Here is a 19,890-nt window from a genome sequence, read left to right as displayed (position 1 = left end):
TCTCTCCCTCTCTCTCTCTCAAAAATAAATAATAAACATTAAAAAAATATGTCATCACCGGGGGTGCCTGGGTGGCTCAGTCGGTTGAGCTTCCGACCTCCGTTCAGGTCATGATCTCATGGTTCACGAGTTCAAACCCTGCATCAGGCTTGCTGCTGTCAGCGAGGAACCTGCATTAGATCCTCTGCCCCGCCCCCCGCCCCTTCCCCGTTCATGCTCTCCTTCTCAAAAATAAAGAAAACATTAAAAAAATACATATATCATGAGGTGCCTGGGTGACTCAGCATCCAACTCTGGCTCAGGTCATGATCTCATGGTTCGTGGGTTTGAGTCCTGAATTGGGCTCTGTGCTGACAGCTCGGAGCCCGGAACCTGCTTTGGATTCTGTGTCTCCCTTTTTCTGTCTGCCCTTCCACCACTCATGATCTGTCCCTCTCTGTCTTTCAAAAAAATAAATGTTAAAAAATTTTTAAATAAATTAATAACAAATTAAAAAAATATATATCATAACCATAAAAACAGAAGGTAGACTGGTGCTTGCCAGAGGCTGCAGGAACTCTACAGGACTGCTAATGGGCCCAGGGCTTCTTTCTGGGTGACAAAGAAGTTCTGGAATCAGAGGGGATAACCGCACAACACTGTGAATATACTAAAACCCACCGACTTGTACACTTTACAAGGGCAGATTTATCATTTCCCGGCTTTTTTGGCTAAGATCAAGTGCCAGGATGTATTCGGTAGGTGTCCTGGGCTGGAATGAGGTTGAGAACTTGACGCTGGGGCCCTTGGGAATTGCATACTGGTTTGCATGGCATACTGGTTTCTTGAAAAATGGCTCAGGTGGCTGGGAACCCAGCTGATGTCTGGAAGCCAGCCCGGACCAAGGACACCTGGCCACACGCCGGGAACTTGCCTATGGCTGCCAGAATCAGCAAGACTGTCTCTCTCAGGCTCTCCTCTGCCGGTTGGTTGGTTCTCCTCGATCCCATCTTTATTTCTCTCTATCAGTGATAAAGGACGGACCACTGGGCTGTTGAGAAGTGCAGGAAAGCGGTGGCTGAACCCTCACTGGGAAAGACAAGGAGGGGCATTGATGTAAATTGAAATTTGTGCGCCCTGCCTGTCCTGACCCTCTCAGCCCTTCTAGGCACGCGTTGAATGTAAAAAAGTATCTGGCACGAGATAGCCAACAAAGTAAGTAGTCTTAAAGAAAACAGGCTGAATTTTATAGTATGTGAACTGTATCTCAGTAAGAAAATAAATCAGGAGCATCAAAAGCTGGAAAGATCCTAGGCCTCTTTCATTCTCTTCTTCCCAGGCACCTGAGCGGTGGGTGGTAAAGCTGGAATTTTGTCCCAGGAACGTCTGATTCCAAAGGCCATTCTCTTTCACTTCCCCATACCAGGATGGTTCCAGGTAGCCTGGCAGGGAAATGCCATCCATGCTGAGTTTTATTCCGTTGATAACTGAAGTTTCTGAAGTAGGACAAGAGATACATTGCAATTTTTGTTTTAGAAAGAATTACTATTAGGAGCTTTCTGTGAATATTCTTTATTAGAAATAATAATAGTAGATAAGAATATTCAGGAAGACTTTTTTCCTGGGTTGACTATAATAATTTTAGTAGGTTTTTTTTTCATGTTTATTTATTTATTTTGAGAGAGAGAGGGAGAAAGTCAGGGAGGGGCAGAGAGAGTGGAGGAGAGAGGATCCCAAGGCAGTCTCCACGCTGTCAACGCAAAGCCAGATGCAGGGCTCGATCTCACAACTGTGAGATCATGACTTGAACTAAAATCAAGAGTCAGATGCTTAGCTGATCGAGCCACCCAGGAGCCTCGTTTTGCTTTTTTTTTTAAGTTTATTTATTTATTTTGAGAGAGAGAGAGAGCGCACGTGCGTGCACAAGCAGGGGAGGGGCAGAGAGAGAGGGAGAGATTGAGAATCCCAAGCAGGTTCCATGCTGTCAGCACAGAGCCTGACTCGGGGCTGTCTTCTGAGAGCCCTGGGATCATGACCTGAGCTGAAATCAAGAGTAGGATGCTTTTTTTTTTTTAATTTTTTTTTTTTTTTACGTTTTATTTATTTTTGAGACAGAGAGAGACAGAGCATGAATGGGGGACGGGCAGAGAGAGAGGGAGACACAGAATCGGAAGCAGGCTCCAGGCTCTGAGCCATCAGCCCAGAGCCCAATGCGGGGCTCGATCTCACAGACCGCGAGATCGTGACCTGAGCTGAAATCGGACGCTTAACCGACTGAGCCACCCAGGCGCTCCTCAAGAGTAGGATGCTTAACCAACTCAGCTCAGGTCATGATCTCACAGTTTGTGAGTTCAGCCTTTGTGTGGGGCTCTGCAGTGACAGCTCGGAGCCTGCCTGGGATTCTCTCTCTCTCTCTCTCTCTCTCTCTCTGTCTCCCCCCCCCCCCCCGCCCCGGTTATGCACTCTCTCTCTCTCTCTCAAAGTAAATAAATAAAACGTGTTTAAATAGATATAGATATAGATATATAGATATATATGGGTTTCTTTAAGATTTTATTTTTTTAAGTGTTTTCAAATTTTTATTTAAATTTCAGTTAGTTTACATACAGGAGAGATTTTGTTTTTCAGCGATCTCTACATCCAATGTAGGATTCAAACTTACAATCCAGAGATCAAGAGTTGTGTGACTTACTGACTGAGCCAGCTAGGTGGCCCATATATTTTTTTCTTTTAATATAAGCTCTACTCCCACTGTGGAGTTTGAACTCATGACCCCATGCATGATCAAGAGTCACATATTTACCGACTGAGCAGCCAGGCACCCCCAAGATACATTTTTTTAAAATCATGAGTGACACAGTTTGTGGGTTCGAATCCTGTATCAGGCTCTCTGCTGTCAGTGCAGAGCCCACTTTGGGTCCTCTGTCCCTCCCGCCCCCCCCCCACCCCTTCCCCTCTCGTTCTCTCTCAGAAGTAAATAAACCTAAAAAAAATAAATAAATAAAAATAAAATAATGAGTGAAATGTCAGCCTCTACAGGAACTCTAGAGAGCTAAGTAATTTTTATCCCTCATTCCATTTTTTTAAAAATATGCACTTTAATACATTCTGAGATGGGTTTCCATCGTTGCACAAAAGGTAGATGAAGAGAGAGAAGAAGCAGTTGGGCAATGTTTGCCTATGAAAAGTCCACCTGTCCTTAGTGTTATTCTGCTTTTTCTGAAGTTGAATTTCTCTGCTGTGTAGCACAGCAGGCCTTGTGTCAAATTCTCTTCACATTTATAGGTGATAAGTGGTTTCAAATAAACAGATAGGGCGTTCCAGCTGAGCCCTGGAACCGGTGGCTGACGGAGGCACATAAGAAGAATGATCAGACCCTGTCAATTGGCTAGGACCACCATGACAAAGGTCCACAGACTGGGGGCTTAAACAGCAGGAATTTATTTCTCACAGTTCCGGAGGCTGGAAGTCTCAGGTCACCGAGTCCGTGGGGTCATTTCTTCTGGGGCCTCTCTTCTTGGTTTGACAACAGCCATCTTCTCCCTGTGTCTTCACATAGACTTCCCTCTGTGTGTGTCTGTGTCCTAACCTCCTCCTCTTCTTTTTTTAAAAAGTTTATTTATGTTTGAGAGAGAGAGAGAGAGGGAGAGAGAGAATCCCAAGCAGGCTCTGTGCTGTCAGCACAGAGCCTGACGCGGGGCTCGATCTCACGAACCGTGAGATCATTACTTGAGCTGAAATCAAGAGTCAGACCATTAACAAGCTGACCCTTCCGGGTGCCCTCTAACCTCCTCTTCTTATAAGGACACCAGCTCTGTTGGATTCGGGCCATCCTAATGACCTCATTTTAACTTAATTACCTCTTTGAAGAACCTCTCTCCAAATACAGTTCCAGTCTAAAGTCCTGGGGGTTAGGACTTCAACAAAGGAATTCAGTCAAACAGACACTCTGGCTCCATGTCTGGCTCCAAGGAGTAAGGAAAACGTTTACATGAGAATTACCCAATTAATCGAGGGGTTACCAGCAACCACAGGAGACACTGGCCGATAGTTAAAATCCCACCCGAACTCTACCTTCACCGGCCCTGGGGAAGAGAGAACTTGCCTGATGCGGGACAGGACTGGGGACAGAGGAAGAGTGTGGGATGGGAGGGAGGATGATCTGGAGACAGGGTCAGTTACTCTACAGATTCTGCTCACAAGTGGTTTTTGTTTGTTTTAATCAAGTGAAATTCACATAACATAAAATGAACCATTTTAAAGTGAACAATTTAGTGGCAATAATAACACTGTTATTATTATTTTTTCAATGCTTATTTATTTTTGAGAGAGAGAGTAAGTGGGGGAGGGACAGAGAGGATCCGAAGCAGGTTCTTCAATGACCATGGAGAACCCGATGAGGGTCTTGAACCCACGAACTGTGAGATCATGACCTGGGCCAAAATCAAAAGTCAGATGCTTAACTGACTGAGCCACCCAGGCGCCTCATACATTCACAATATTGTACAACCACCACTTCTATATTTATCACCCCAAAAGGAGACCCCATACCCATTAGCAGTCACTCCCTATTCTCCCTCCCCAGCCCCTGGCAGCTACTAATTGACCTTCTGTCTCTCTGGATTTACCTGTTCTGGACAATTCAATATCAGTGGGATCATACAATGTGTGGCCTTTTGTGTCTGGCCTCTTTCACTCAGCATGAAGTTTTCCATGGTCATTTTGTGAGAGTTTTTAATCTTAGTTTTTTATAAACATGCTTATTTGTAGTTACCTTTTATCTGTTTCCTACTCAACACGTCTCTGGAGGCAAGGGAAACAAAAGCAAAAATGAACTACTGGGACCTCATCAAAATAAAAAGCTTCTGCACAGCAAAGGAAACAATCAGCAAAACTAAAAGGCAACCGACAGAATGGGAGAAGATACTTGCAAATGACATATCAGATAAAGGGTTAGTATCCAAAATCTACAAAGAACTTATCAAACTCAACACCCAAAAAACATAATCCAGTGAAGAATTGGGCAAAAGACATGAATAGACACTTCTCCAAAGAAGACATCCAGATGGCCAACTGACACATGAAAAAATGCTCAACATCACTCATCATCAGGGAAAGACAAATCAAAACCACAATGAGATACCACCTTACGCCTGTCAGAATGGCTCACATGAACAACTCAGGCAACAACAGATGTTGGCGAGGATGCAGAGAGAGAGGATCTCTTTTGCATTGTTGGCGGGAATGCAAGCTGGTGCAGCCACTCTGGAAAACAGTATGGAGGTTCCTTAAAAAACTAAAAATAGAACTACCCTACGACCCAGCAATTGCACTACTAGGCATTTATCCAAGGGATACAGGTGTGCTGTTTTGAAGGGACACATGCACCCCCATGTTGATAGCACTATCGACAATAGCCAAAGTAGGGAAAGAGACCAAATCCATCGATAGATGAATGGATAAAGAAAATGTGGTATATATATACAATGGAGTATTACTCGGCAATCAAAAGAATGAAATCTTGCCATTTGCAACTACGTGGATGGAACTGGAGGGTATTATGCTAAGTGAAATTAGTCAGAGAAAGACAAAAATCCTATGACTTCACTCATATGAGGACTTTAAGAGACAAAACAGATGAACATAAGGGAAGGGAAACAAAAATAATATAAAAACAGGGAGGGGGACAAAACAAAAGAGACTCATAAATATGGAAAACAAACTGAGGGTGGCTGGAGGGGTTGTGGGAGGCGGGATGGGCTAAATGGGTAAGGGGTATTAAGGAACCTATTGAAACTATTGCTTCACTATATACTAACTAATTTGGATGTAAAATTTTAAAAAATAAAAAAATAAAGTTAAAAAAATATATAAAGGGCATCTGTTGGCATTTGGGTGGCTGGAAGGAAAAAGAAGGTGGAGGTTAAGCTGAATCAGACAAAAGAGGCCTCATCAACAGAATGGGTGGTAATGTCAGCCCCAAAGTCCTTCCTAACCCATGAACACGCATGTGTGTGTGTGGGGGGGAGGGGGTGTACATACACCCTAAATGCTCATAAAGAATAAAAATTCATAAAACACTCAGATTCCTACTGCTGAGATTTAACAAACGTTAACAGTTGGTTATAGTTACTTCAGAACCTTTTTATTTTTTAACATTTTTTTTTAATTATAGACCCACAAATTTACAAAAATAGTACAATTAGGTCCCACCCTCCCATCACTCAACTTCCCTCAACGATGGCACTTTCCATAACTGTACTAGATTATCAACATCAGAAAATTGATATTTGCCCGGTAGAATTAACTAGTCTACAGACATCATTCGGATTTCACCAATTTTTCCACATACTCTTTCTTTTTCTTCCTCCTTTCCTTTCCCTTCCTTCCTCCCTTTCCCTCCACTTCTTCTTTTACGTCTTTGTTGTAATTCTACGACATTTCATTATATACATAGACTCTGTATCTCCACCATCACATTCAAGATACAAATGGTCCTCACTCGGGGCACCTGGGTGGCTTAGTCACTTAAGCATCCTACTCTTGATTTTGGCTCAGGTCGTGATCTCACCATTTGTGAGACCTAGCCCCGCATCAGGATTGCTTGGGATTCTCTCTCTCTCCTTCCCCCATGCTCTCTGTCTCTCAAAATAGGTAAACTTAAAAAAAAAAAAAACCAAACAAACAATGTTTCTCACCCTAAACAAACATCCTCATGCTATATACCATGCCTGTCCCCCTTTCCCTAACTCCTTGCAACCACCGATCTACATTCTTCTTTATAATATTATCATTTCAAGAAGGTCGCAGAAATGAATTGTACAGTATGCAACTTTTTAAGATTGGCCCTTTTTTTCCCTCCTCAGTGTAATGTCCTTGAGAGCCGTCCAAATTGATGCACCAATAGTCTGTTCTTTTAATTGCTAAGTAACATTCCACGGCATGGATGTAAATTCCACACTTTGTTTAACCATTTACTCACTGAGGGACGTTTGCAGATCCTTTTTGTTTGTTTGTTTTTTAGTTTATTTATTTATTTTGAGAGAGAGCGAGCACAAGCAGGGGAGGGGCAGAGAGAAGGAGAGACAGAGAATCCTAAGCAGGCTCCATGCTGTCAGCCCAGAGCCTGACCCGGGGCTCAATCTCATGACCTGCGAGATCATGACCTGAGCCGAAGTTGGATGCTTAACTGACTCGGTCACCCAGGCGCCCCTGCGGATCTTTCTTTTAAAATGAAGTAAAAGCAGGGCACCTGGGTGGCACCGGTCTGTTAGGTGTCTGACTCTTGATCTCAGCTCAGGTCTTGGTCTCAGGATCATGAGTTCAAGTCCCGCATTGGGCATAAAGTCTACTTTAAAAAAGAAAACGAAGTAAAGCGTTACAGATATAGCTGAGGCCTCCCTTCCATGCCATCTGCCTCCCTCCGCAAAGCGATCTCTATCCTGTGGTTACTGTGCTTCCTTCTCAGCTGCAATTTTTGTTTTATTATGTAGTGAGGCTTCCGAAAGCCATGTTATATTGTTTAGCATGTTTTAAACATTTACATAAATGTTATCATATGGAATATATCTTTTGACAACTTCCTTTTTGCTCTAGATACCATGCTCAAGATTTGGTCCTATTGACACAATTAGCTTTGGTTCCTTTTTCACTGCTATATAGTATTCCATTGGGAGCCTGTGTCACTATGTATCTATTTTGTTACTAGTGGACACGGTTGTCTCCTGTTTTTCACTCTTACAAAGAAAGACGAAAGGGGTCCATCACCAGTTAGCTTCGGAGGTGCCTGGGGGCCTAAATTATTGGGCAGCCTGGAAAGTTGAGCCCAAATGGATCAAAGTATTCGCCTACCTTTTTCATTGAGGTCGCTCATCTCTCACTTTGCATTTTTTTCAGAACTTTAAAGGCAAAGACTCTGGAGTCAGACTGCTTGCCTTTGTTCCCCTGGTCCTTCCCTTTTTCATCAGTTGTTGGCCTCAGGAAAACTAATTACTCAAACTCTCTGGGCCTCATTTCTCTTATCTGTGAAATGGAAATAGCCCCTCCCCTATGAAGTTATTGAGAGGATAAGGTGAGATCGCCTATATAAAACACTTAGCTCAGTGTCTGACAGGTAGCAGAGAGCAAATCTTAGCTATGATACTTGGTAGACGTTAAATGATGATGATGAAGAAAGTAGTGTCTCTGATTGTGAGTCTGTCTCTGTCTCATGTTGCATATTTATGAAAACCAAAAGCAGGGGTGCCTGGCTGGCTCAGTCAGCAGACCACGAGACTCTTGATCTCAGGGTTGTGAGTTCGAGCCTCATGTTAGATGTAGAGGTTATATATTTTTTTAGACTCTTCTCTTTTTAATGTTTTAATTTATTTTTGAGAGACAGAGAGTGCCTGCGAGTGGGGGAGGCGGAGAGAGAGGGAGAGAGAGTATCTGAAGCAGGCTCTGTGCTGACAGCAAAGAGCCTGATGTGGGGCTCGAACTCACAAACGGGGAGATCATGACCTGAGCTGAAATCAAGAGTCAGGTGCTTAATCGACTGAGCCACCCAGGTTCCCTGGGTGTGGAGATTACTTTTAACTTAAAAAAAAAAAAAAATCATTAATTTTAATACTTTTAACTTAAAAAAAATATATATCATTAATACCATTTTCCTACTGAACTATCATAATCAAGAGAAAGGATATTTTGTAAGCATGCTGGAGAGAAACCCAGTTTTTCAGCCTGATGACATCAGTGGGTCGATTCATTTTCTCTTTTTCGAAAGTCATGTACCCCGATTCCTGTTGATGGCCGTAAATCCCTCTGTGGGTGCGGCCCGAACACTGAGTTTATCAATATTTGCCAAGAGCCTAGAAGTGCTTGCTTTTCATTTGCCCGGGCCGTGGGATTGTGGACGATAGGTCAGCCCTGACGTTTGTGATGCCACACGCAAACCCCTTCTCTCTGAAGAGTCAAGGTGGCCAAATCTTAAATTTGAGCTCCAGGAGAATGACAACATTGCCGCAGAAGACACAGAACCTCGTGAACACAGCGTCATGGCCAGGTGTTCCCTGGCCAAAGAGTATTTCTAAGCCCCGAGTTTATGAAGCAATACATAAAATAATGAAGAATTTAATTCTCCAGGAAGGCCTTCTGAGGGGCTCTAGAACTCACATCTGGAGGTCCCCATCTGAATGGAGATGGGTGTGTGAATTGTGTTGCTTCCAAAGGTTGACTGATTGCTTCTCCATTCTCTGGGACCACCATCTTAAAACATGGCAGACATTTGGGCAGCAAGAGAATTGAGATCTACCTAAAGTCCAAATGTGCTATGTATGAGTGACATGGAAGGTGATCTGGAATGTTATATGAGGAACACCTGGCAGAGAGCATGTCTTTACCCAAACAGTAATTTTAAAATACCCTCTGTGGGAGCGCCTGGGTGGCTCAGTAAGGTTAAGCCACCAACTCCTGATTTCAGCTCAAGTCATGATCTCACGGTTTGTGAGTTCAAGCCCCACATGAGGCTCTGCACTGACAGAGCCTGCTTCGGATTCTCTCTCTCTGCCCCTCCTCTGCTCATGCTCACTCTTGCTCTCTTGCTCTCTCTCAAAATAAATAAATAAACTTTAAAAAATAGATAAAATAAAATACCCTTTGCACAGCTGCTCTGTGACTTGTTTTCGTGACTCTATAGAGAATGGTTTGGGACCAAATTCTCTCATGTGAGAATCTGACTGGAGAAACAGGGGTATGGAGGGGTTGAGTCAAGTTCATGGCTAAGAGTTGGGGCGAAGGGCTGTGAGCTGGTCTCCTGGAGCTGCCCAACCCTGGTTTAACTCTCTCTCTCAGTTTCTGTGAGATATGCTAGTATCTTTCCTCTCTTTTTATTTTTCATTTTTTACTTAAGCTAATTTGAAGTGTGATTCAGTTACTTGCATTTATGAGGCCCCTGAGTTACACAATTATAATAAGGCATCATCCCACTACAATGAAGAAAAAAAAAAGGAATTTCCTTCTCAGGAGCTTAGCCGGTAATACAAACAGCCCAGCCTCAACCGTCAAAGAATTTCATCAAAAGTTCAGTTCTAGGGATGGCTTGGTGGCTCAGTAGGTTAAGCGTCTGACTATTTTTTTTTAATGTTTATTTCTTTTTTGAGAGAGAGAGAGAGAGCACATGTGTGAGCAGGGGAGGGGCAGAGAGAGAAGGGGACAGAGGATGCAAAGTGGGCTCTGCACTGACAGCAGAGATCCTGACACAGGGCTCGAACTCATGAACCTTGAGATCATGACCTGAGCCAAAACCAAGAGTTGGACACTTAACCAGCTGAGCCACCCAGGCGCCCCACATTTTTGTTGTTTTAAACTCCCAGATTGGTACTTTGCTATGGTGGCCCCAGGACGCAAGTACAGTCACACACACCAACTGAGTCTCACCTCGGGGCCTTTGTGGTTACCGTCACCGTCACCGCTGGCTAGAATGTCCTTCCCCCAGAGTTTTGCACATTTTGCAGATTTCTGCTCTGCCTTGTCATTTATGGCTCAGGTCAAGGTCACTTCTTTTTTTTAATTTTTTTTTTTTAATGTTTATTTATTTTTGAGACAGAGAGAGACAGAGCATGAATGGGGGAGGGGCAGAGAGAGAGGGAGACACAGAATCGGAAGCAGGCTCCAGGCTCTGAGCCATCAGTCCAGAGCCTGACGCGGGGCTCGAACTCACGAACCGTGAGATCGTGACCTGAGCTGAAGTCGGACTCTCAACCAACTGAGCCACCCAGGCGCCCCAAGGTCACTTCTTCATAGAGACCTTCTTGGTCATCCCAGAGCCCTCCCTTTTAAGCCCGTCACCCTGCTTTGCTGTCTTCATAATACTCCCAACTGTCCCCAATTCCTTTTCCAGTCACTGTTTTACTTTTCTGTTGTCTCCCCACCCCGAAGGTGAGTCCTGTAAGAACAAGGTCTTGGGTACCTTGTCCCTTGTACTATTTCCACCAACCACCCAGCACAGCATTGGGCACATAGTTGGTGCTGATACCTGAAAGCTGATGGAGGGGTGCCTGGCTGGCTCAGGCAGTAAAGGAGGCAGCTCTTAATCTCAGGGTTGTGAGTTCAAGCCCCACACTGGGCGTGGAGCCTATTTAAAAAAAAAAAAAAACAACAACAAAAAGCTGATGGAACTCATGAACAAATGAAACAAATGTGAATTAATTCTAAACAGGTCAGAGTTTCACAGCCGGGCTCCCTGCTGACTCATGCGTTTGAGGCCGGGGAACTACTCCTTCCCTCTGAGCTCATGTCTGCCAACACTTCTTCTTTAAGGTGATTTCTGCTTTAACTTTCTACTTCTAGGAATGGACTGGAGAACCGGGCAAGCAAAGTGCTCTCAAAACACTTCACCATGAGAACGTCTATGTCTATTCATTTACTGCCATTCAACTATGGCTAGGAGTCTGAGTATCTACCTTTCTTATCTGTTTCTGAGTCAGGATGTCAAAGCAAGCCTCATCTTGCCAAAGAATCAAGGAGTGACAAGCTGGGAATGAAAGCGTAACAGAAACTTGGACGGATCACAGACTCAAACCAGTACGTCTCCTTTCCATCCAGAACCGGGAACTAAAATAATTTCATAGGAAATTCTTTCTTCCCCTTCCTATGCAAGCACCCCAGTCTGTCCCCATTCCTTTTTTTTTTTTTCCAACACATCATTTTGTTTAACCACCATGCTTTATTATTTATTTATTTTAAAGTTTATTTATTTATTTTGAGAGAGAGAGAGAGAGAGTACGTGAGAGCAGGGGAGGGGCAGAGACAGAGGGAGAGACAGAAAATCCCAAGCAGGCTCTGAGTCAGCACAGAGCTGACACGGGGCTCTATCTCGAACTGTGAAATGGTGACCGGAGCAGAAACCAAGTCAGACGCTTAACTAGCTGAGCCACCCAGGAGTTCCCGATTCCTTTTTTTAATACACAAATAGTAACATCAATATTCACCAAACTCTAAATAAAACGTGCAGTGTTCTTGCAACCCTGTCTGCACCTCCCTTCCCAATTAAATGGTTTTTTATTTATTCCCAGCCCTTTCTCGTCCTTGTCCTAATGCAGGTGTAATTTTCACTTAACTGTCTCTCGGTGCGGTTCAGCGTCCACATTCTTTTCTTACTTTACAGTATTCAGTATTTTTCTACTAGGACACAGTTGACAGCCCATAAAAGTCTCCGCTTAAGTAAGAAGTCCGTTTCTGTGAACCATCATCCGGACACATGCAACACCAGACAGTGTGTCTCACATCCAAGTTTATTGACATGGTAGATTTCCCATAAGGATAGAAACACGAGCAAACGAACCAGGAGGCACCTTCTCCCTCGGATTGCTGGACAGCACCTCCCTTTGAATGACAAAAGCAAACAGAGGTGGGAAGCAGCTATCTCCTCCAAAGTCTCTAACTGCTCAGCCTTCAAATTAGTGTCATCAAGAAAGGAATGGATTAGCCGAAGGTCGTAGCACACACGCCTTTCCTTTTTCTTAGTAAGACTGTTTTGCTCCGTCCCTCCCTGGCTAATCCCTCTCTTCCCACTACTGGAAACTCAGATATTAACCAAAGCTGTGAGTCTCTTTGCCTAGTGCTTTTCTGCTGAAGCTTGGCTGAGAGATGAATCCGTGGAATGTAAGTGACCTACTGGCTCGGTGAATGACGCCTGGCCTCCCTTCCGGGGCAATAACTTCCCTCCAGTCACTTAGCTCTCCTTGTCTCAGCTGGAGTCCACCAACAGGCTGGATACCCGCTCCCTCCCCAGGAGCTGAGAACCATCCACATCTCAGGCAAGGGAGGGAAAGAGTCAGTCAATCACAGGTGCTGATGGGCGTCTCTGTGGCTCCAACTCTACTCAGCAGAAGGTGAGGACAGTTTTGCCGTCTTCGGTCCTGTGAGTGTCAGAGATTGAGCAGAAGTTTCAGAGGCTTTAGTCTCTGTTCCCCCCAAGATTCCTCTGCTGACTTTCTGCAACCAGGCAGCCCACTCTGCCACACCACTTCTCTAAGTCTGATTCTCTGAATCTGGAAGTTCCAGGAAACCACAGGCCGGGACTAACGATGGTACTCTGTGCACCCAGCCAAACCGTTTCTCCAGAGACCTTGGTTCTTGGTAACAATCTCTCTTCTTGGCTCGATTATTTAGCGAGAAGCTGGGGCTGGATGAGATGGGTTCCACGGCTCACTGGGGTTGGCCATTAAAGTGTCTGGAACACTCCTGGTTGTACTCAGATCCCCCGTGAGCTCCATGCTTGTGCTCTGGTTATTATCTGGCCCTTGTGGTGTCTTCTTCCGCAGGCAGCGGTTGATCAGGGTGGAGAAGAAGTTGGGAAAAGATGGGCTGGAGAAGTAGTACACCAAAGGGTCCAGCATGCTGTTCATGTAGGTGAAGCTGAGGGTGATGAAAAACGCCAGGTCAACCGAGCGATAGACATCACAGTTCTTCGTACCCGTGGTGTGCAGGAGCCAGAAAATGCGTATGCGCACAGCCACGCTGGGCAGGAAGCAGATGATGAAGACAATGGCCACCACCATGATGAAGTTGATGGCCCTCTTGATCTTGGCGTGTCTGTCCATTTGTCGCTGGCGCAGGCTGCAGATGATTCTGGCCGAGCAGAACAGGATGATGCCCAGGGGCAGGATGAACTCCAGGAGGAACATGGCATCATGCCACCTGAAGGTATGGCAGATGCTAAAGCTGCTGCACAAATTCGCATCTCGATTCCTGATCAACATCTTTTTGTGCAGGAGGTGACCTGTCAGGCCGATGGTGACACCCCACAAGAGGCAGGAGATGATGGCCGCCGTCCGATTGGAGATCTTGTTCAGAGCATGGTGGGGATGGACCACCCGGAAATACCTGTCCACGGCCACCACGGTGAGGAAGATGATGCTGCCCTGGCGGTTCATGGCCAGCATAAAGAGCATCAGCCTGCAAGGGATGTCCCCAAACTTCCAGTCCCACTTCCTCACGTAGTTGTCCGTCAAGAATGGCAGGCAGATGATCAGGAGAAAGTCGGCCACGGCCAAGTTGAACAGGAAAATCCGGCTGGATTTCCAGGACTTGAGGTGGAAGCAGAAAATCCACAGGGCAAGGCCATTGCCCAGGAGCCCGAACACAAACTCCAGCCCCAGCACTGGTGGCAGCACATTGGCAATGAAGTCATCCCGGAACACACAGCAGTTCTTCTTGTCTATTTCCAGAAAATGATTCTGCTGCTGGTGCAGGTTCATGAGTGGAGCGAGTCAGTCCTAGGGAGCGCCTCACCTAGCGAATGCCCAAGGAAAGAGGTGTGTGTCTGAGTGGCGAATGTGAGGTTCAGCTCCCGCCTTTATGTCATGTCAGGGTGTTGAAATAGATGACTGAATGGTTACCAGGAAGCTACGAAATCGTTTAAAAAAAAAAAAAAAAAAGCCAGCAAGGCTCTTATGCAATCTGCTGTTTGCATAAACAAGTAATAAAAATCCCCTGGGCAGACAGGAACCCACAGCTTCCTAAATGTAAAGGATAAGTTTAGGCAAGCCAACTGCCATTTGTGAATTACTGAAATGTGGAAGGCATCCCTTTGGAAGGCTGTGTGCCTACATACTGAGTGCTTAACATTAGAGAATTAAATCACTGGCAGCTTGTTGGCTTACATAATGAACAAAACAACAATGGCAATAATAATTTCCTGTGCTAAGCAGCATGGTTTTCCAGAAACATTAAGAATGAGTATGGGGGCGCCTGGGTGGCTCAGTCGGTTGGGCGTCCAACTTTGGCTCAGGTGATGATCTCTCAGTTTGTGAGTTCGAGCCCCGTTTCAGGCTCTGTGCTGATAGCTCAGAGCCTGGAGCCTGCTTCAGATTCTGTGTCTCCCTCTCTCTCTGACTTGTGCTCTGTCTCTCTCTCTCAAAAATAAACATTAAAAAAAAAAAAGAATGAGTATGAAGCTTTAGCATGTATACGATTTAAGAAACAGTATCATGCTGGAGTGCCTGGGTGGCTCAGTCGGTTAAGGGTCCAACTCTTGATTTTGGTTCAGGTGATGATCTCATGACTCGTGGGTTCAAGCCCCACATCAGGCTCTGTGCTCAGAGCCTGCTTGGGATGCTCTCTCTGCCCCTCCCCTGCTCCCCTGCTCTGTGTGTGTCTCTCTGTCTCTCAAAATAAATAAAGTAAAAAAGAAGAGAAAAGAAAAGAAAGAAGAAAAGAAAAAAGAAAAGAAAGAAAAGAAAAAGGAAAGGAAAGAGAAGAAAAGAAAAGAAAGGAAAGAAAAGAAAAGAAAAAGAAAAAAAAGAAAAGAAAACAGTAGCATGCATATAATTTCTTTGGAAATACCAAGAAGACAGTAATTATCTATTTTACAAAGACAGATGTGTTGCTTTTCATGTTTCCCTGCCACCTTCTCTGCAGAAACACGGATTGCTTTTCCACACCAGAACTTTGCAATTAATCTCTACTTGGGAAGTGAGGGGGGGGGAGGGGAAAGATACTTGGGAACAGCATACAATTTCATAAGATGTTTGAAAACTTGAACCTAGTTTGGATTGCCAGCGATATGTTACAATAAAGCTGGGGTTTTTGTTTGTGTTGGATTTTGATAGGCTTCTGTGCTCGAATAAGTGATTTATTTTTAAGTACATGATTTTTAAAAATCAGTAAGTTATTTTTTAGAGTTTTAGATTCACAGCAAAATCGAGCGGAAGGTACAGAGAGTTCCTGTGTCTCTCTGTCCCTACACACTCACAGCCTCCCCCTACTAAGTGCATGATATTTGAAAAGCCTCCATTTTCTGAAAATTAAATGTACAGCAATGGGACCTACGAGGACTTTGAACCCTGCCTCATAGCAGGTCACTATTTCACACATCATTTCTTTGCTTTTTAGTCTAATTGAGTGAAGCCCCACAGAACATTTCTACCCTTTTTAAAAAAAATATTCTACCCTTTAATATTTTAGTTATGATTCTTGCTGTGCAAGAGGTTCCAAACTGCTGCTTCTACTTTGAGTTAAAAATAGGAAATACACGGGGCGCCTGGGTGGCTCAGTCAGTTGAGTGTCCAACTTCAGCTCAAGTCATGATCTCGAGGTTCATGGGTTTGAACCTCGTGTCGGGCTCTGTGCTGACAGCTCAGAGCCTGGAGCCTGCTTCAGATTCTGTGTCTCCTTCTCTCTCTGCCCCTCCCCTGCTCATGATCTTTCTTTCTTTCTCTCTCTCAAAAATAAGTAATCATTAAAAAATAGGAAATTCGCTTCTTTAGATGCATACCTAGTTTCAATAAAAGGGATCTGTGGACTCTTCACAGTAAATTGGAGTCAGGATGCTCTAATATTAGATTCCCATAGGAACCAGAGGACTTGATGATGATGATAATGATGAAGATGATGTTGGCTACACTAATAACGAACTATCCGAAAGAGAAGTTAAGAAAACAATCCTATTTACAATCATACTCAAAAAGAATAAAATACCCTAGGATAAATGTAACCAAGAAGGTGAAATACCTATACACCAAAAACTAAGACGTTGATGAAAGACATCGACAGACTCAAATAAATGGAAAGATATATTGCATGTTCATGGATTGCAAGAATTAATATTGTTAAAATGTCTATACCACCCAAGGAGATCTACTGATTTAATGCCATCCCTATCAAAATGCCAATAGCATTTTTTGCAAAAATAGAACAGATAATTCCAAAATGTGTATCGAAGCACAAAAGGCCCCAAGTAGCCAAAACGATATTTTTAAAAAAGTTTTTATTTATTTATTTTGAGAGAGACAAAGACAGTGCAAGTTCGGGGAGGGGCAGAGACAAAGAGAATCCCAAGTGGACTCTGCACTGCCAGCACAGACAGAGCCTGATGCGAGACTCAAACCCACGAAACCATGAGATCGTGACCTAAGGTGAAACCAAGAGTCGGATGCTTAACTGACTGAGCCATCCAGGCTCCTCAGCAATCTTTTTTTTTTTTAAGTTTATTTATTTATTTTGAGAGAGAGAGAGTGAGGAAGGGGCACAGAGGGAGAAAGAGAGAATCCCAAGCAGGTTCCACGCTGTCAGCACCGAGCCCAGTTCAGGGCTTGACCCCACAAACTGTGAAATAATGACCTGAGCTGAGATCAAAAGTCAGATGCTTGACTGACTAAGCCACCCAGGAGGCCCAAAACAATCTTGAGAAAAAGAACAAAGCTAGAGTGTTTTCACTCCTGATTTCAAACTATATGACAAAGCTAGAGTAATCAAAACTGTATGGTATTGGCATAAAAACAGACACATAAATCAGTGGAATAGAATAGAGAGCCCAGAAATAAACCCATGAGAATATGGTCAGTTTATTTATGACAAAGGAGCCAAGAATATATAATGGGGAAAGGACAACCTCTTCAATAAAGGGTGTTGGGAAGACTGGACAGCCACATGAAAAGAATGAAACGCACAAAAATGAACTTAAAATGGATTAAAGACTTGAATGTATGACCTGAAACCATAAAACTCCTGGGCACCTGGGTGCCTCAGTCAGTTGAATGTTTGACCCTTGATTTTGGCTCAGATCATGATCTCACAGTTGTAGGATTGAGCCCCAAGTCCAGTTCTGCACTGAACATGAAGCCTACCTGAGATTCTCTCTCTCTCTGTCTCTCTCTCTCTCTCTGCCCCTCCCCACTTACTCTCTAAATGAATAAATGAATGAATGAATGAATGAATAGATGGTAGAGGCTCTGAATAGACATTTTCCTAAAGAAGAATGACGAATGACAAACGGGTACATGAAAAGATGTTCAACATTACTAATTAGCAGGGAAATGTAAATCCATACCACGATGAGATATCACCTCACACCTGTTAGAATGGCTATTATCAAGAGAAGAAGGCAAGAAATGCAGAGAAAAGGGACCCCTTGTGCACTGTTGGTGGGATGTAGGTTGGTGCAGCCACCATGGAAAACAGTATGGAAGTTTCGCAAAAATTAGAAAAAGAAATACTATACAATCCAGCACTTTCACTTCTGGGTATTTATCCAAAGAAAACGAAAACACTAACTTGAAAAGATACCTGCATGCCCATATTCATTGTGACGTTATTCACAATAGCCAACATATGGAAAAAAACCCCTGAGTGTTCATAGACGGATGAATGGATAAAAGAAAAGCATGTGTGTAAAAATGGAATATTATTCACCCATAAAAGAGAAGGAAATCTTGCCGTTTGAGGCAACATAGATGGACTTGACAGTATTATGCTAAGGGAAATAAGACGGAAAAAGGCAAATACTGTATGATCTCTCTTGATGAGGAGTCATAAAAAAAAAAAGCTCATAGATACAGAGAACAGATTGGTCCTTGCCGGAGGCGGGGCAAAATGGGTGAAGGGAACCAAAAAGTACAACCTCCTGTTATAAAATAAGTAAGTCCTGGGATTATAATGTACATTATGGCAACTGTAGCTGATAATACTGTATTGCATAGTTGATAGTTGCTTAGAGAGTAAATCTTATTTTTTTAATTAAAAAAATTTTTAATGTTTATTTATTCTTGAGAGAGAAAGAGACAGAATGAGAGCAGGGAGGGGCAGAGAGATAGAGATAGAGGGAGACAGAATCCAAAGCAGGCTCCAGGCTCCAAGCTGTCAGCACAGAGCCCGACATGGAGTTTGAACTCACAAACCATGATATCATGACCTGAGCTGAAGTTGGACGCTTAACTGATTGAGCCACCCAAGCACCCCAGTAAATTTTCAAAAAAAAATAATTTTTTTTTAAGTTTATTTACTTTGAGAGAGAGAGAGAGAAAGAGCAAGTAAGGGTGAGTGGGGGAGGGGCAGAGAGAGAGGAAGAGAAAATTCCAAGCCGGCTCCGTGCTGACACAGCACAGAGCCCGACGCAGGGCTCAAACTTGTGAAGTATGAGATCATGACCTGAGCCAAAGTCGAGAGTTGGGCGCTTAACCAACTGAGCCACTCAGCCACCCCTAGACAGTAAATCTTAAAAGTCCTCATCACAAGAAAAAAATTCCATAACTACGTATGATGACAGGTTACTAGATTCCTCGTGGTGATCATTTTGCAATATACACAAATATTGAATGATTGTGTTGTATGCCTGAAGCCAATATAGGGTTTTATGTTATTTATTGCTCGATTAAAAAAGCAAGAACAAAAAAGGAAAGGTGATGATGTTGGTATCTATATTACAGAGAGCTTCCAATATACACCGGATCCCACGTGCAATGCTTCAAATACATGATGGTGTTTTACCGTGACTGCAGTCCACAGAGTAGGGACCATTGCTGATTCTGATTTCCAAATGAGGACAGTGAAACTCACAGAGGTTGGAAATGTTTAAGGCTACCCCAGCTAATAAGAGCAGAGCTTTGGGTTTGAATCTGGCACTGGCTTCAAAGCCTGTGTCCCCAACCATGAAACTACACTGCCTCTTATTATATTATTGCCTCGTTTGTAAGGCTGCATTGGATTGAGGTCATATTCCGTGGGTGTGTTAAGGCTCTAGTGAAATGGCTGGTATTTACTTCCTGTCCTTGCCGCCTATGAGTATCCTGCTTCCTTCTGGGATGAACGTAGATTTGTCGGTGATATTCATAAAGAACCTTGATTAACTTTCTTCACTAAAAGCCAGAAACACCAACTATTAACAATAGTTGTCTATTTCTGGGAGCTGAAATTTACTAGGTTCCTTCTCTTCCTAAGTTTTACAATTTTACAATATTTGTGGTTTTGGACGACTGGGTGGTTCAGTCAGTTGAGCTTCTGGTTCTTGGTTTTGGCTCAGGGCATGATCGCACTGTCGTGGGATCCAGCCCCATGGCAGGCTTCATGCTGACAGTGTGCAGCCTGCTTGGAATTCTCTCTCTCTGCCCCTCCTCCCTCTTTCTCTCTCAAAAATAAATAAACATTAAAAAAATA

General features: G+C 43.7%; 1 protein-coding gene and 1 long non-coding RNA gene across 2 annotated transcripts in view; one reads left to right on the top strand and one right to left on the bottom strand.

Annotated features, from left to right (window-relative positions):
- Positions 1 to 19,890, top strand: part of LOC122232716 — a 33,510-nt gene that overhangs the window by 8,771 nt on the left and 4,849 nt on the right. The gene's annotated exons all lie outside the window — the stretch shown is intronic.
- On the bottom strand, positions 13,125 to 14,216 carry HCAR2 (hydroxycarboxylic acid receptor 2). Its single transcript, XM_007099226.3, has one exon. The coding sequence runs from the start codon at positions 14,214 to 14,216 to the stop codon at positions 13,125 to 13,127; it is 1,092 nt and encodes a 363-aa protein (XP_007099288.2).

This window comes from Panthera tigris, chromosome D3, assembly GCF_018350195.1.
Source record: "Panthera tigris isolate Pti1 chromosome D3, P.tigris_Pti1_mat1.1, whole genome shotgun sequence".
In the NCBI taxonomy this organism is placed as follows: domain Eukaryota; kingdom Metazoa; phylum Chordata; class Mammalia; order Carnivora; family Felidae; genus Panthera; species Panthera tigris.
This window is presented reverse-complemented; position numbering and strand designations above follow the sequence as displayed.